The 17,320-nt window shown below is 40.4% G+C and overlaps 1 protein-coding gene across 1 annotated transcript in view; it reads right to left on the bottom strand.

Annotated features, from left to right (window-relative positions):
• Positions 1-17,320, bottom strand: part of PDE4B (phosphodiesterase 4B) — a 515,450-nt gene that overhangs the window by 111,608 nt on the left and 386,522 nt on the right. The window contains exons 4-6 of the mRNA XM_054574329.1: positions 10,414-10,608; positions 1,398-1,434; positions 1,203-1,273 (exon numbers count right to left, since the gene is read on the bottom strand). Coding sequence (XP_054430304.1) covers positions 1,203-1,273; positions 1,398-1,434; positions 10,414-10,608 — 303 coding nt within the window. The remainder of the gene's footprint in view (positions 1-1,202; positions 1,274-1,397; positions 1,435-10,413; positions 10,609-17,320) is intronic.

The raw sequence follows: 17,320 nt of genomic DNA, 5'->3' as shown, positions 1-17,320 counted from the left end.
TGTTCACATTTAAACTCTCTCCGAATGATTAGAGTGAATCATTGAAATGCCTCAAGCTGGAGAGTGACATGGTCAAACAGCATGTGAGAAAAACCACTCTGGTGGCAGTTTGAGGAATAGTGTAGAGAAGAGGACAATGATGGAAAAGATTCCATTGGAATATGCAGAGCTCTCGTGGGAGGCTCTGTGTGTAACAAGTTATAAAATAGTGAAATACAAAGTAAGTTTTTAAAGCAGGGTTTACTCTTACTTTTAACAATTCCACATCATGAAAATGTGGATCAAAGCAAAATAGAGGGTTGATGAATAATTTTGCAAAGACGGAAGAGACATGGTGTTTTATAGCCAACACTGGCTGGAAAAATCAGGAGATTTGGGATTTGGCCCTGGTGTGTCTATAATCTATGATGTGGTTGTTAGTGTCTGGGTTTCTACTGTAAAATGAAGAGGTTGAATCAATGGTTTCAAAGGTCTCTCCTTCAACCCTGTTATTCTAGGACCATGAATTCTATGGCCTTGTGAGCCCTATGATGACCTTTTAAAATACTGGACAGTGAACTGGACATAGCATCTAGACTCATAGGGTGAAATGATTTGGGGGCAAAAGTTTCTGTAGGAATATCAAGTTCAAAGCCTCAGTTTTACAGATGAGGAGACCAAGGTTCAGCAATATTAACTGAAATGACTGAGGTTATGTAGTTAGTTAGGGGGAAAGGAGAAAATAATCAAACTGAATGAACCTGTTTATTTATTATCAAAACAATTAAGCTACTTGGACATGAACTTTTTGGTACCTTTAACCTTAAGTTTGAATCTCTGGATTCATTAATAACTTTTCCAAAAGAATTTTAATAGAATTTATGGCTGTTACTGATAAGTATTCATACTTTCCAAAGTGGTAAATATAAAATTCAACAAAAATTCTCATTTGATTTTTTCATTTGTTGGACTCCTCCTGTCTACTAAGCATTAAGGGTACAGGGATAAACAAGATTAAGACTAATTTCTAACATTTTACCAGTTTTAACATACTATGGTACTCCATCCTATTTTCAAATTTCATCATGTATCTTAATTTAGCTTAGATGGCAAATTTCCATGAAATAGTGTTTTTTTGTTGTTGTTGTTTTGTTTTTTAATGCCGTTCAATGGTTTTGCCTTTATGACAGGGATTCATAATTCCACAAAAAGTCCATGCTTACTTGTTGGCTGTTCCATGAAGATTTGTCAATATAGTGAAGTTGTTTCTCACACTTCGCAAGCTGGCAAGGACCTATAAGAAAAACGATTCAAATGTTTAGAAACAATAGAAGATGAATGGGAGGGTTCAGAAACTACACTTAGAAACTACGCCCAGGGACAGAGTGAGAATTAGCTGGGGCCAGCATGATACGTACCTGGGCAAAAGGCGTAACAATCAAGTCATCGCCGTGTCTGGTGAAAAGAGAGAAAAGAAACATTTAAAAATACATTTGAATTACAACTGTGACATATAAGCTGTAATATTAAACCTTGTCGGTGTTAGCAACACAAATGTTATACAAGTCCTCCTACCTTTATATAAGGCAGGACGGATTTAAGCCTAAGTGGGGATCTCAGGAACTTTAAGGAAAAAAAAAACAACAACAAAAGACTACCAATTCATGGCTCCTAGATTTACAGTGACTACACATAAAAGCATTTGCAAGAAAGCATATATCCTGAGGGTATATTCCCATTAACTAGCAGACCCAGAGTAATTCAAAGCGACTTGTGGATTTGGGTCGCCAGAGCCAGGAAATTCAAAGGGAGGGCGGCTCACAGGCACATACTTAGTTGGAAAAAACGGCCTAACAGTCTGGATAAAGGTTAACTTTGGATTTCCTGGCTTTTGTTGATTTGAACCACAGCCTTAATGCCATTTAAACACAGATTTCTGCCTGCAAATCCCATTACTTTTTGTTTTTAATATAACTTTTTTTTCTTAAAGTACCCAGGGAAAAGCTTTTAATGGGAGTGTATGGACTGAACCTACTATTACCATATCATTGTTGCTCATTTTGTCCCAAGGATCTGAGTAAGCTGTGCTAGTGTTATGGAAATACATACTTAGGAAACATCAAAAGTGTGTTTTTAGAAATGTATTCTCTCTGGCACATGTTTTGATGATAAATCTACTTACGCTCACATACAGCCAACTCTCCCTAAAAGTCATTAGAAGACACAGTGGCCTGGGCTGCACACTCAAAATTAGGCCAATTTGCTATCATAGTGTATATCGTAACAGCCACACAGAACTTGGTTGCTGATGAGCTTCCTTCACTGACTGATCCAGCTTCTCTGTCCTCATGGTCACCATATAAATATGGCACTGCATTTGTTAGTCACATGAATGCAACCAGTAGTTATTAAGCACCTGCCCATTACCAGGCATTGTGTGAGGCCTAGGGATCCAGAGTAGCACACTGATGAACGTGAGGCCTCTTCTCTAACACAGGCTCCTACTTAGGGGTCTTATATAATATAATATTTTCCTTTCTACCTTTGCCTTTAGCTAGAAGTCCCACTTCAACTCAACTGAGTAAATTTGTGCAATAACTTCGTACTGTGACTATGAAAATAATACTGACAAGCATAAGCATACTTTTCATGATTAACGTATGTGAGGCCCTGTCTTAAGCACTTCATGTGCATTATCTTTTTAAAAATGTTTGCAAAGAGACTTAAGGCAGGTACTCTTAATATACCCATTTTATACATAAGATCAAGGCTCAAAGGAGTTAAACAACTGCTTGACTAGTACATAACTAATAAGTGAAAAAAACTTAGAACTCTTTGATTCCAAAAATCTGTGTTTTTTAAAAAATACTCATCTGAGGATATGTTTTCATTGATTTTTTTTAGGGGTTGAGGGAAAGAGAGAGAAACATCTAGTCGGTTGCCGCCTGTGTGTGCTCTCATCAGGACTGGAACCTGCAACGTAGGCATGTTCTGTGACTGGGGATCAATCGAACGCTCAGACTTTCTGTGCACAGGATGACGTTCCTCCCAACTGAGCCACATGGCTAGGGTCAAAAGTCTGTGGGTTTTTGGGTTTTTTTTCCATTTTTTGATATATTATTGTTCCTATGCTATTACAGATGTCCCATTTTTCCCCCTTTGTCCCCTCTACCCAGACTGCCCCCCACTTCCAAAGTCAATTAAAAGTCTGTGCTTTTAATCATTATGTTTCCAATTTTTACAATGACTCTGCATAATGGACAGATCAAATAGACAGAATCCATGCCCCCTTCCCTGCCAAAACAATGACAACATAGTAATGGAGACAGAAAAGTATTCAAAACAGCAAAACACTGCAATAGTATAAATTGTGTTTCCACTGGATAGTATAAATACGAAATGAGAAATACAAACACGGATACTTAACGGGGTGTGAAGGAGAGGTGGTAATTACAGATCAGAGGAAATAGAAAATGCTTTATTGAATGGGTGGTGTGTAAGATGAACTTTTAAGGTCAAGCTTTAAATGGTGCGGATGGCAGATGCTACCAATGAGAGAAATTGCCAGAACAAAGGCACTGAAATGGGAAAATACTGAACATGCTCACTGAGATGCTTGGTGGCTGTTTGGGTGGAGCTGAGCACATTAACTACAGACATTTGTAGAGAGTAAGACTGGAAATTCCCCCATGCCCATATTCGCCAGTAGTATCGACAATGGTGTGGAGTTGGTACTTAACTCAGCAGCAAGACATGAACCAGTAAAGGTTTATAGTGAGATAGGCAAACAGAAAATTGTTTTAGAAAGTAAAATGCTAGGGAAACTGAGGGATAAATTGAAGAGAAGATACAATCTGGAAAAGTTAGGAGGATATTGCAGTCATTCAGATGAGAAGAAATAAGTGAGGCAGAGGAAAAAATAGGAAAAGACCCTAAACGTCTTGCCAAGGGTTGGCCCTTTAATTGGGTAAGAGGTCATAAAAATATTATTTGCAGTTTTAAAAATGGGTATCTGGGAAAATAGTGAAGTGATGAGTAGAAATAAGAAAGTGAGGAGGAGCTGGGAGAGATGTGTCACTTTCCCACATGCTGAGTTTTAGGGTATTTGCAGGAAGACTGAAATGTGGGAATTAGAGCTATAGATTTAGGAGTGACCTACCACAGTGGGGATTGTTAAACCAATGGCAGGAGATGGCTTCTTGAGGTGGGGGGCATATGGAGAGAGCACCAAAGGGGGGGGTCTGCAGGGTTCTTGGAGAGGAGCCAAGAAAAGAGACTGACTGAAGAGCCAACTGAGGAGCAACTGTGATAAATGTAAGGTGCTGAACTGTATCTAGAACTACCCCTCTCCAAGCTGTTTTCTTGAGATGAACTTTAGATGGGGGAAATATCTTGCTACTCATATTTCTGCTGTGAAATTCACACTGTTCTTAAGACATCAGGGTGAGCTGGAGATAAGGTAATGGGGTTAGCGTTAAGTAACTCATCAATGGCTCCTGGATTTCTGCAGTCTAAATACTCCACAAAAGCTAAATTATATAAGCAAATCTCACACATGTGTAGCACCTAAAGATGATATATTGTCCCATAATGGGGAATTACTAAAACTGCACAAACTAAGGATTAAAGGGAGGTAAACAAATTTAAGAGAGTACCGTGTCCACATGACTACTGTTACAGAACTTTTGAAGTTTAGAGAATAGAACATTCAGAAGCAGGAGATGGACTTGCAGACCCCCAGTGCAGGCTCTCTTAAAGGGGTTTGAGCTGCAAAAGCTAATGCTGCATGTCAACAGCCGCTAGAGAAATGAAGAGATAATTTATAGTAATTTAATAGGTAATTTATAGCAAGTACAGGGAAAAAAAAAACCCAAAATGAAAAACTCATATTTGAATACAGCTGGATAATTTATGAAACTACTCTAAATTTTTAAATCAGAATTTGATATGTTAATCAATAAGAATAAAATGGCATGGAAATAACAAACCACTTAAATTGGTTATGAAAGGCAATGTACTTAGTTTCCCAAACCACTAGAGAGGGCAGTGACTCTCAGAGTTCCGATACTCAGAACCACGGCACGAGCATCATCTAGTGACAAAACCAGCACATTACAATTTGATAGAATTGGAGATGAGAATGCAGGGTCTTAGAAGTGAGTGTAGGTCTACTTTAAGCAATGACATATTTCTCTAGAAAACAAAACTGCTACTTCCTACTGTTACGTTCTAGATTTTATTAATTTCACCCCTCTCCGTTTCATACCTACACATAGAATTTTACTTGAATTTTTCTTGCATCATTGATTTTAATCTGTCTTATGGAGAGACACACACTTTATAGTTAAGAGCACAGGTTTTGGACCAGAGAGCATTGGTTTGTTTCTCAGTGGCACTATTGCTAACTAAGAAACCTCAGGAAACCTCAGGAAACCTCTTTATGATCTCCATTTCTTCATCTGTAAAGTGAGGTATAACTCTGACTATACTGCTTGGCACATAAAAGCTTTTTAGTTATTTAGTTATAGTTATTTTTATTAGTAGTAGGCATCAGTCTTATTATACTTGAACAATTCCAAGTCTGTCTTCTCAGCTGGTGAGGACTTCTTTAGGGTGTACTTTACAGTTTACAAAGCATTTTCATATACATTACTTTATGTGATAAGAGCATGTTCTTGACCTTTGACCCATCTTGTTGATCAAGACTGAATCCTCACAGTCCACCACCAACCTCAGCTCAGCTGACCTTGAAAATATTTATTAACTGTCAACCGGATCTGCTCTAAGCTAGATCCCCAACCTCTGTTCGTGGATTACCAAAGCAGCCTGCCATCTGGCTCTTGGACACTAGTCTTTCGGCTTGTCTACCCTCCAAACCGGTCTTCATACTGTAATCAGAGCTACTTTTCAAAAACATTCCTCTGATTATGTATTTTCCTGCTTCATAGCTTCTAGTACCTCTCCACTGCTTGCTTGCAGCACGGAGGCTAACTCCTTAGCCTAGGCGCTTCATGATGAAGTTCCTGATTAATTTCTCTAGCCTCATCTTTCACCACTTCCTTATCCCCTCACATTCTCGGCCTCAGCTACACTGAGCTGTGGTTTCTCACAACTCTCCTGACAACTAGAGCTACTTAGCACATGGCCTTTCCTCCTACACCCCCTTATGCTTTGCTAACTCCCCTAGCTTAGCTGTGACTCTTCAAAGTAGGTAGGCTACTTTTCCTGCCTGACCAGACCTCTCAACGTCCTGTGCATATGTTTCTACATTTGCCCTCACCTGAAAGTATTAAAACTGACTATTGATTCACTCATTTTCAGCTCCCTTCAAGACACAGAAGATATCCAATTTGTTAGTGGAGCGCCTAAATTTGTTTGTTTTTTTTTTTAAAGAGACAATGAATATGATCCTCATTACATCTTGAAAGGTAGTGAGAGGTTAGTATCATTATTTCTATTTTACATTCTTATTTAGTATCTGTTTATTTTCTGGACATCCTATGGTTTAATTACCTAGACTCTCTGAATTTAAGCCCTGGTCTCCCATTTATTGGGTAGGTTACTGAATCTTTTTGTGTTCCAATGTTCTCATCTTTAAGACAGGAAAATTATAGCACCAACCACATGGAGGTTATGGGGATTAAATGATTTAAAATGTATAAAGTACTTCATTTATTATTATTATTTTTTAATTTTATTTACTTATTTTTAGAGAGGGGGAAGGGAGGGAGAAAGAGAGGAAGAGAAACATCGATATGCAAGAGAAACAGATCAGCTGCCTCTCACACGCCCCTAACCACCCCCAACTTGGAACCTGGCCCACAACACAGTTATGTGCCCTGACTGGGATTCAAACTGGCAACTTTCCTTTTCACAGGGTGATGCCTAACCCACTGAGCCACAACAGTCAGGGCAATGTATAATGTACTTTAAATACTACATAACACAGAGGACATGCTCAATAAATGCAAGCTTTTATTTACAGATAATTCAAGCACTCTAAAAGAGATTCAGTGTCTTAAAACCATGTGTGATAGCAGTAAGCCTAACTCAAGTCTTAGACACCAAATTGTACTTTTTTGGTAGTCCATCTATCAGCAGGTCTTAAATTTAAGTGGGCTGTTATTTCTGCTTTTCCTCTTGGTTGATAAGTCTTACTTCCCTTCTTGCCCTTCTTGTCCCTGCTTGCTCTAAAGACAACTTAGTGCTCACATAAATTGTGGCTTCAAAAAGTTCCTTGTCTATATAAGGCTTTGTAAATGGAATGAGCAAATGAAGGAATCACGGATCTTTCTTTCTTGTGGCTTTGCAGGTGGCTAATCAAAACTCGATCCTGTCTAGGGTGGTTTCCATGACAGTTTTGGGCAATGTAACTGGTCTCACTAGTTTCTAGTACTTTTTGTTCCCATTGGGAAATTTGTACCTTGGTCTACAAAGGCATTACGTTAGAGATGACTACAACACAGGAACTGAACAGAAACCAACAGATTATTGCCACATCTAGGAAAGCATCTGAAAATTCCTTGTGGGAGCCAATGCTGATCTTGTTGGCTTTACTGAACAACCTTATTTCAATCTCTCTTTTGTTGCTAAAAGTTAAAGCCATTTTTAATTTTCCATTTACATTTTTTTACTCTTAATATCTTTTTACTCACTCTCCCCACCTATATTTCCTTTTACTCTTCTGAAAGAGTTCAGGTGAGAAATTTTAAAAAGCTAGTGTTGTCTCTACTATTAGGTTTTAATTCAAAGAATGAGGCAAAGTTTTCCACCTTATATAAATTCATGACTGCTCCATGCAGGACATGAGGGGCTCCTGATTGAGCAGGCAACATCCTGTAGCCTTGACACAGTGGCCTTCGACATCAAGTCTCCGGACCTATCATCGTTCTCTTTTTCCTTGGCTGTATGGGTAGAAGGCAGGAGAAGCAGTGAGAGATTTGGGGGCTGCTGTTCTTCTATTTCAACTCACCCCAAAGAGCAATAATCAGGTGCAATAGCTTCGAGAAAATTTCTTCAGTTTAGCTCTAATTACCAGTGGGATACTGGATTTTATACCATGGTCCTGATAAAATGAAATACCAGAAGAATTTGGATATTATTCAAGCTCTACTTCTTTTTGTGTTGAGAAGTATAAATTCCTAAACTGACAAATATATAAAAGTTTTATTATAATGTTGAAATATTTGCAAAACCAAATTTTGTGCTATTTTTATTCACTCAAAGATTTTAAATGCATTCTGTTATTAGTATCTTTGATAGGGTGAGATTATGTTGCCAGCTGCTTTTTCATTTTTTTTCTTGAGAAGGGCTGTTGTTTATTATAAAAGTGTGCCTTCCTACTTCTTTTTATTTTAAAGAATTCCTTTTATTAAAGAAAATGGGAATGATACTCAATAACATGTACAATCCTTACTTGCTTAAATTTTAGGTTGGCAACACTTATGTTTGTTCTCAAGTTAGGGGAAAATTTTGGTGGTTGGTAAAATTGAAAAGAGGGTAAACCGTTAGTATTAGGGGCCTTGAATGAAGAGTCATTCAGAATTAGATTTCAGTTTCTATAGCTATAGACTGAGTTGGACTATGACCATTAAGGTCTCTTCAAGTTCAAATTTTCTATAACTTTCTGATGCTAAGCAAGGAATCAGCAGAGTTTCATCTGAAGTTTGGTTAGAACCTTTTGAGAAGCCTCTGGACTGAACCTGAGACCAATCGTGCTGTTTGGCCTGAGTTTGGGGAACTGCTAGCTGCTTTCCGAAACCAGCCTTTCTTCTGTAAGACGCCATGTGAATAAAGTTCTAATTAGTTTCACCTCCCCACATTCCCCGTGCTCTCCACATGGGAACACTAGAAAGGTATTTCTCTTAGTGGAAGAGAGAATTCCAGGTATATTCACTGTCAAAGCCCCCATCTCTTTGGTCAGAAACAATCTTAGTTCTACATGATCTACAGCAAAGTGACGGCCTCTCCTCTAATCTCAGGTACCTCAACTGTGCATTCATCTGCTTTCTACCTTTCGTGGTATTAGACTCTAACCTGCAGTCTGAAGAACATAAGTGGGTAGAGTCCAAAAGTTTTGAATATGGTCAGCTTTAGCTACGTCATGGGACATAGCATGGGATACGGGTAGGTTTCTCCATCTCTCAGAGTCTCAGTTTCATTATCTATGCAGTGGAGATAATAATAGTACGTACCTGACAGGATGGTTGTAAAGATTAAAAGAGATAACACATGTAAGTGCAGCGGCCATCTTGGTAAGCACTCATTAAATGCTTTATCCTGTTAATAGCAGACTCACGTGCGTGTTTCTCTTACCTTATTTAGTAGTAACCTTCCTGAGAGAGTGTAACCTTTTTGAGAATATCTGTTGTTAACTCATCTGTGATTTTTCCACTGTTTTGTTAATCTTTCATCCCCAGACCCTGGTATACTTTGGAGAGATTCAATAAATATTTGCTAAATAAGCAAGTAAATGAATTTTGGCTACTCAATTATTATTTTAGTTCAGGGGTGCTCCTATTAAAATTGGATGGCAGAAATGCCCTGGGGGATAATTTTTACTGAGAGTTTTAAAAATGCCCCTTTGCCTCTTTCACAAGAGGGTGACCCTTTTTAGCTTCTTTTCCAATAGCGGAAGAGAGCCCAATGGAATTTTCCAGATTGGGGCTTTAAGTGAGCTACAGATATTTTTATAACATATGATGTTAAAAACAATTATACATGTGCCCAGAAACGTTTTAAAGCATGCATTTCAGCATCCAATTTTATTTGGTTTCAAAAATTTAATAAACAAGTAATACAACTCTGCCATTGTTCTTTAAATAAAAATTAGAGATCTACAATTAACAGCAGCAAAACAGAAACATCAGCTGTACTTAATAGGATGGTGGGGTGTGTTATGCCTCACCAAGGAGCCAGGCAACAAGTGGGCATTGTGTTCAGGTCCCAGAGAAAGTACACAGACATGTGGCTAGATGTCAGACTGTTACATGTCACTGAGCAAGGACCACTGATAGAGGGTGCATGTCACCAACCACCACTTTTTTTCTCTACTGTTGTCTCATGCTGTACATGCTGCAGAAAATTTAAGTGTGATTTGCAAAAAGTGTTAAGGTTCTCATCCCATAAATAATTTAGCAGTTCAGGAAAGGAAGCCAAATGAAATTTTTAAAAATATGTGTCAATAACAGATGTAAACTCAACACTGTGCCTGAGGTTTGTAATACCCTTGGAGACCTGAGCTATATAGCACATCCACGTTCCTAAGATGGTCATCACTGTCACTTCTGTTCGTGTTCATTTTTCTCCTCCCTCCTCCGTGTGGGTTAAGCACGGGGAGCGGTGGGGGTTGCTGCTGCTGCTGCTGCTGCTGCTGTGATGGGGTTAAAGATGAGGTAAGTGTGAGACTGGAAGCCCGACGCAGCTGGCACTTACTGCTCGCTTGGAAGTGAAGAGTTTCTTGACATCGCCTTTGGTGACAAGTCATAGTCACTGTCTGATCTGTAGAGAAAGGACTCTCTGCGTTGGCTGTGCCCAGGAAAGGTGGCGTGAAGGACCAGCCCAGAAGAAGAGCTGGCCTGGGGGTCCAGTGGGCTCCGACCTGGGGAAGGGCCATTTTCCACATCAAAGCTTAAAAAGAAAGCAGAAAACTCTGGTCACGTGAGAAGCATGGAGTGGGGTATCTGACATATGTACAATGCAAACCAATGTGTGTGCCAGGCACTTTACATGAAACTTCACACTGTATGGAAAGTTTTAATACTCCAAACAGCTCTGAGTTGCAGTCATTATTATTCTCACTTTATATGAAGAAAACCGTCCCACAAAAGGTCAGTCATTAGCAAGAAAGTAGAGCCAGGGTTTGATCCCTGGAGCAAAGCCCCATGCATGAGCAACTTTGACAATTTCAAAATAAGAGCCAACCATAAAATAACTTGGTGATAATAAGCAACTCCAGCACTAAAACAGCTCTAGGTGTCAGACTCTGAACCATCATTTGAACGAGTTTTCCTAGCTGGGAGACTTCTTCCTTCCATTAGGAAATATCACAGTGTCATTAAAAAGACAATACACATATTCCTGAATGTTTCAGGAACAAAGTGCTATCTGGAAATCATCCACTGGATTATTGAACAGGGGGGCCCAACCTGAGATTTAATATTCAAATGCAAGTTTAACCACAGAGAATGACTTAATCCGGGAGTGCCAGATAAACCTCTGAAGAAGAATACAGCCACTAGATCCAGTCTAGAGGAGTGCCATTAAGATTTCTGGTTGGTCTCCCTCACTCAGGGAAGGGACCCTTAAGTCCTGGACTAATTGAACAAGATCTGGTAAATAAACGCATGGGAGCAGTAGAGATTTTGTTTCTGGTTTCCGTATCCTGGTATTACCTTAGGCACGGTGTGCCCTTCCCATGCCCTCCATCATCCCTTATACGTTTACCCTGCCTGCACAACTTCCTTTAGCCTGAAAGTGACAGTAACCATCTTGCCTAATATTTCTCGTGGACCACTAACTGCTCCTCAGCTGAAGTTCTGCAGAGATGTGTTGGAGAAGGTATGGGGCTGGGGGTGCTCTCTTTGCCAAGACAGATCCCAATAGTGGGCTTCCTTTATACTCATCCAGCTGCCATAACTTATTTCTAGGTGCATGGTTGTTTTTTTTTCCACTGGTTCTTACAGCCTGCTCTTTTGGGGTTGATTTTGCTTATATGCTTTCTGACTGATTATTCATTCTCTCATCATAACCCTGTAAAAGTAGATCTCACTGTACATTTAAGAGGAAAATGAGGCTTAGAGAGAGGTTAAATACCTGGCACAAAGTCACAACTTGTCACTTACAGAGTGAGAATTGGGACACACAAGTTTCCAACTCATTTCTCTACTTCGATCACAGAGTTCCAGAAAGGCTCGCTGGGTAACAGAGGGCAATTTCCCTTCAGTCTCTGGATTCAAACAAAACTTGTGTTTGGCATGTAAAGAGTCTGTCAGGTTATGAGCAACGTTGGCTGGTATCTTGAGTAAAGACAGAGGAGGCAGCAAATTACCCTGAGGCTCTAGGTTTCATTGAAACAAGAAACCTTTTCATTGAAAGAAGAAATGGCAGGAAGCAGGACTGTTGTGCTTCCCGGGGGAGACCAATTGGAGAAGAGGCTTTAGCCTCCGCACAGACTCCAGGAGTCTGATAAGCAGCAGTAAAGTGAGACTCTGGTTCAAAGGACAAGAAAGAGCCACAACAATCCAATATGTATTTGGACTTTCAAGGGAGTGCAGATGGGCTTTCACAGCAGGTTAAGGGGCTGGGATGGGACTGCCTTTTGCAGACTGCAGGCAAGCAGGCAGGTGGGCAATCGCTCACACACGCCAGCCCGTTTGCCAGCCTGCCTGGAGGCAGGGCTGTGTTGCAAGCCAAGTGAAAATATAATGAAAGCTGACTTGCGAACTTTCCTTGGGTGAGAACTATACTAGTTTTTGAGCAAAATAAAGAGCTCCGTTGTGGATAAGGGCTCCTTTGTGCCACCCAGACCCTGTAGAACCAGTAGATCCTAATGCTGGCTCTAAACTCTTTTGAGGACAAAGATGGAAGGTCCTTTAAAGGTGAGGATGAGAGAGATTGCATTAAGCTTAAGAGTGAGCATGAGCTTTGAAATGTCATGTGTACTGATGTTGTTATTTGTTTGGTATGGATCTGTACAGCCTTTATGGATATGTATTAAAACACATTGAAATACTTTTGCTAACAGTTGGCAGCCAGCCACTCTCCCCGGCCCTCCAAAATCTACTGAACGTCCAGGTGATCTAGTAATTAAAGGTTTGATGTCTGGAACAGCACGGGGGCCTCTACCTTCCGCACTACTTCTGCCTTCAGCCTTTGCCCATTCTATTGGTCAGTGACCGTGAGGTACTGGTCATTGAATAGTATGAACATCGTGACTGTGTATATCTGTGCTAAAATCTTAGAAGAGGGGCCAAGTGGGTATGCCTACCAAACTGAGAATTTTTCCCATTGAGGGTTTCCGCTGGGGCTCACTCTGCCCTCTTTTCTGCCAGAGGCATTCCTCGCGGGCAAGAAAAAAAGTCCACAAGGCATCCTGTCCCCAGGGCTAGTATCAGGAAAGTTTGGTCCTGCCAGGTAAGCAAGGACTAAATCCAGATACCAAAACTCTCTCCAGGCCGTTTTCCTTTTTATTTATTTATTTTTCTTTCTTCTTTACCCTGCCTAAACTCAGAGAGAAGCTCGCTGGAATTCAGAAGAAGCCAAGGAAGAATTCTCTGGTCCAAAGAAGCAGTCTCAGTGAGACAAATAGCCTTTTATATTCCCTGGGGCACTGTTTCAAAGCAACCAACACAGATGTGCAACTTAGGAACAAACATGAATCACCAACCAGACACCAGCCCCAGTCACAGCAAAATTAGTGAGCAGACATCACAATACGTCCCACAGATCCAGGGCAGGAGGAGGGGTGTGGGCAAGGGGAAGGCTGAGGACAGATTTAAGCAAAATGAATATGCCACACAAACCAAAATGCAATTAAAGAAGAAAAGGAGTCTGAAATATTAGAAACAAGCACATAAATAGGGTTATTATTTATTTAGGGTAATGTTTGCCTCTGCCTTAATCAGGACACCCATTTCACCTTGAGGATTCTTTATCTTAAAAATATTATAAAAGTAATGTAACGGTGTTATATAAAGCATAAACAATAGAGAAAAATACCACCTTTATTAGCAATTTAGTATTTTTCCTTCTGAATTTTTCCTTCCAGGTTAGGATCTTGTCTCGCCCCCGACCCCCGCCTCACAAGTGTTTTGCATTGTAGCGCAGTTTCCAGACTTAACTGTTTTCAACACGCTACTTACTGGTTCATACAGACTCTGTACCATCCTTTCTAGAGCATTTTTCCTACTGTTGCCCATCATATTTATGATTTTAAATAACATTACAGTTGATATCTTTGGGCTTATAGCTACTTCAATATTTAGATCTTTAAAAGAGGTCACTCAGATAGATGAAGAAAGGATGTTATTCAAGAGTTTCTGAATTTTTGGCTGTACCTGCCAGGAAGGGGTTGTCCATATCCAGCATATGGACTAAAATAGTATTGAAAGTGGCCTTATTTCTAGGACCACAGACACCCCCATCCCCCCGCCCCCGGCCCAGTCCTGCTCTCTGATGTTCAGAATCCTGTAGCTGCCCTCACACATGGTTCTGCCTGCTTCTTCCTGCTTCAGCTAATTGCCCTGGGCTGATCAGTTGCTTGTTGTCTAAGACCTAATATTTCAACAACTTCCTCCTGCTTTGTACCTAGAGCTCTCAGCTCCTTGGAGGCTGGGATGGTAGTGGGCGATGCTGTGTATGACAAGTGATGCTTTCCATAACTGGAATGTCCTTCTTAACATTGTTTCCCATGTGTCACTGGCTTCAAAGCTCAGCTCACATCACTGCCTCTAGTCAGTTTTCTCTGATAGCGCAGCCTATTTCTGTTTACATACATGCTCCTCCTCTGTGATCTCCTACACTCCCTTCCTACTGTACTTGCTCCTCTCTATTTCATTCTCTAGTTATTTAGCTGTTCCCCAATAGATTCATATCTCTAAGGGAGAAGGGACCCAGGATTACTCACTTTCATATCCCAGGCATCTGAATCAGAGCCTTGTAAATAGTCAGTCTTCAAGAAATGTTGGCAAATCAATTAAAGAATACTACAATTCACCCTGAAATGTTTTCCCTATCTCCTTTCTCTTCCTGTCTCCTTTGTCCTTATCTCAGTTCCCACTGGCACGAGTTTTTGCTTTTCCCTTCAAGTTAGTCTATAGAGATGAGTCATTAACTAATTTGATAAGCTTTGTTAGGCAATTATCTAAAAATAAAGTAAAATAAAATAAAATGAAATACACTACTGTGTTCTTCCCAAACTCATACAGAAAAATCACTGGCTTTATTATTTGAGACAATGATATCTTTACACAAGCCCCCACAGTGGGTGGAAAAAGCTCTCCTATATCAACTTCTGTTTGCTATCTTCTCACCTCTTTCTTTTTACTAAAGGCAGAAGCACTCTCTGCCCCACACTTTCTCTCCTGGTGTCCATTCTCAGGAAGCCGTGCAAAGCCAGCCCTGAACTGGTGCAGGGAGAGAGCCAGCAGGTGGCAGAAGACAGCCACAGCTTCCTCAGGCTGCACCTCCGGTCTCCAATCAGGGCAGGTGGGGCTGCGTGCCAGCTTTGGAGGGAGAAATATGACTGAAGCCTTATTCATAAGCCTGGGAGGAAAAACCAGGGATAAAGAACAGAACCACAAGGTGTACATGAAACCTTTTATTAAGCTAAGAAAGTTCGACTTCCAAGTATTCAAGCTAAGCCAGGTGGTTGCAGAACTGCCTGCAGCTGTCCCCAGGGTGGTAGATTTTTGATCCCCAATTATCTGTGCACGCCCCAATTTCTGTAACAAACCTCATGAAGCAACATCCAAGGAATAATTCACTTCCAAATTAGAGGAGATTTTTCTCTTTCTACTCAGTTTCTCTCTCGGTGAGTCTCTTTGGCTTATTCTAACAGATAGCCCCGCTGAACATGCCGCAGCTCTACAGAGAGGTGTCAACTCACAGGTCGACAGAGGGGCTCACCATTTTGGAAAGCACTCTGCTCTCTGAATTTTGCTTTTCATTCTTCAGTATTACTCACTGATTACCTTCTACATCTCTGCATTCTCACAGCCCTGGCAGGCTAATTCTCTTTGTTCCATTTCAAAGAGAATAAAACAAAAGCTCCAAACTGTGAAATTTTAAAAAAAAATCTAAAGTGTCACCTCTCTCCCATGTCTCCACAGACCTCCCCTGCTGCCCTGGCCCTGCCGTTGATCCCAGAAGCACCAGGCTGGACTGTATTCCTCTGTTTACATATCTCTTTTTACTCCACTCAACTGAGACCTTGAAGCAGGGACTAAGCCTTATTCCTTTTTGTATGTTCAGGGCCTAGAACTGAGTCTTATGCCAGAAGGCATAGAACAAATATTTATTAAATGGACCCAAGGATGTCACAGTTTTCTCTCTCATCTGACAGAAAGACATTTTGATGTTGATTCAAATCTCTGGCAGGCGACCTCAGAGGAGGTCCTAAACTGGGGCACTAGTTTCCTTTCTTCATCCTTACCTACCTTCTTGTAACATCCAAGGAACTCAGTCCTAATAATTTTGGCTTTGGAAAACTTTTATGTGTATAAAAAGTGTATGTGTGTGTATAGAGCGTGTATGTGCGTACGCATGTGTGTGTTGGCTGTATTCATGAAAACAAATGCTGTTTCATTAAAAGTCTCTTGGAAAAGAGTTCCCTCAATTGTACTCAGGAACTAACATCTTCAAATGCTTGCTTATCGTTTTGATAAAAATAAATAAACATTTACTTATGTACTTATATTGGCCATCGCCCCAGTGCACTATCTGGTCCCTGTAGATGGCAAAGCCGCGGAGGAACATGGATTTTTACTCACCAGTAACCCACCTTTATACAAAAATAGATTTACAGTTATAAATACATGAAACAGAGTTTATTTTTGTATTATTACTTATCTATTAATTACTGTATTATTTATCATTATTATTAATCTACTTTTGCCCACCCCTATAAAATTAATGGCTGCAGGCTGCAACCAGTCTTGATTTCTAATGAAGGACTTAACTGAGAAATCGCAGCCAGCATGACGGAGGCCCATGTCCTCGCTGAAGGCAGGCTGACCTCTTCTGGCTACAACTACAGCAGAATATCACAGCCTGGCCCTAAGCACCCAGTTCCAAAGTCTATGACTTCCTTCCCATAGAGGAGGAAGAACTGTGATGTCCAGCACATCTTTATCTAGAAGCAGCTTCCCACTGCTTTCCTTTCTTCCAGGGGCTTTGAAATTTATATTCATGGCAATAATCCCAAACTGCTCTCCCCACTGAGGGTTGACCCAGAGATAGAAGAATAATGCTGCAAAGCTCTGGGATTCTGGAAGTCTGGCTTCCAGTTCCCAGGAGGAAATAACAAAATCAAAACAGGGTCTCTCTCTATCCTGCCCTGTACCCCTAGTCTTTCCCCACTGAAATGAATGAAAGAAAAATTGAATGAGTAGAAGATCTCTGAAGTGCCTCTGAGATTAGACATTTTGCAGAGATTTTGGAGACGGAAGAAAGATTAGTTCTCAAGTGTGGTTTAATGCAGTTCTCTATTGTTAATGATAATTAACTCATTCAACAAATACTCTTTAAGAAACCACTACAGAACAAGGCACTGCTCTAGGCCTGAGAATATAGCAATGCATAAGGCAGATACTCTCAAACTTGCATGCATTAAAACACCCTA

This window comes from Pteronotus mesoamericanus, unplaced genomic scaffold (genome assembly GCF_021234165.1).
Source record: "Pteronotus mesoamericanus isolate MK-2021 breed Mesoamerican mustached bat unplaced genomic scaffold, CSHL_Meso_final contig_105, whole genome shotgun sequence".
Lineage (NCBI taxonomy): Eukaryota > Metazoa > Chordata > Mammalia > Chiroptera > Mormoopidae > Pteronotus > Pteronotus mesoamericanus.
This window is presented reverse-complemented; position numbering and strand designations above follow the sequence as displayed.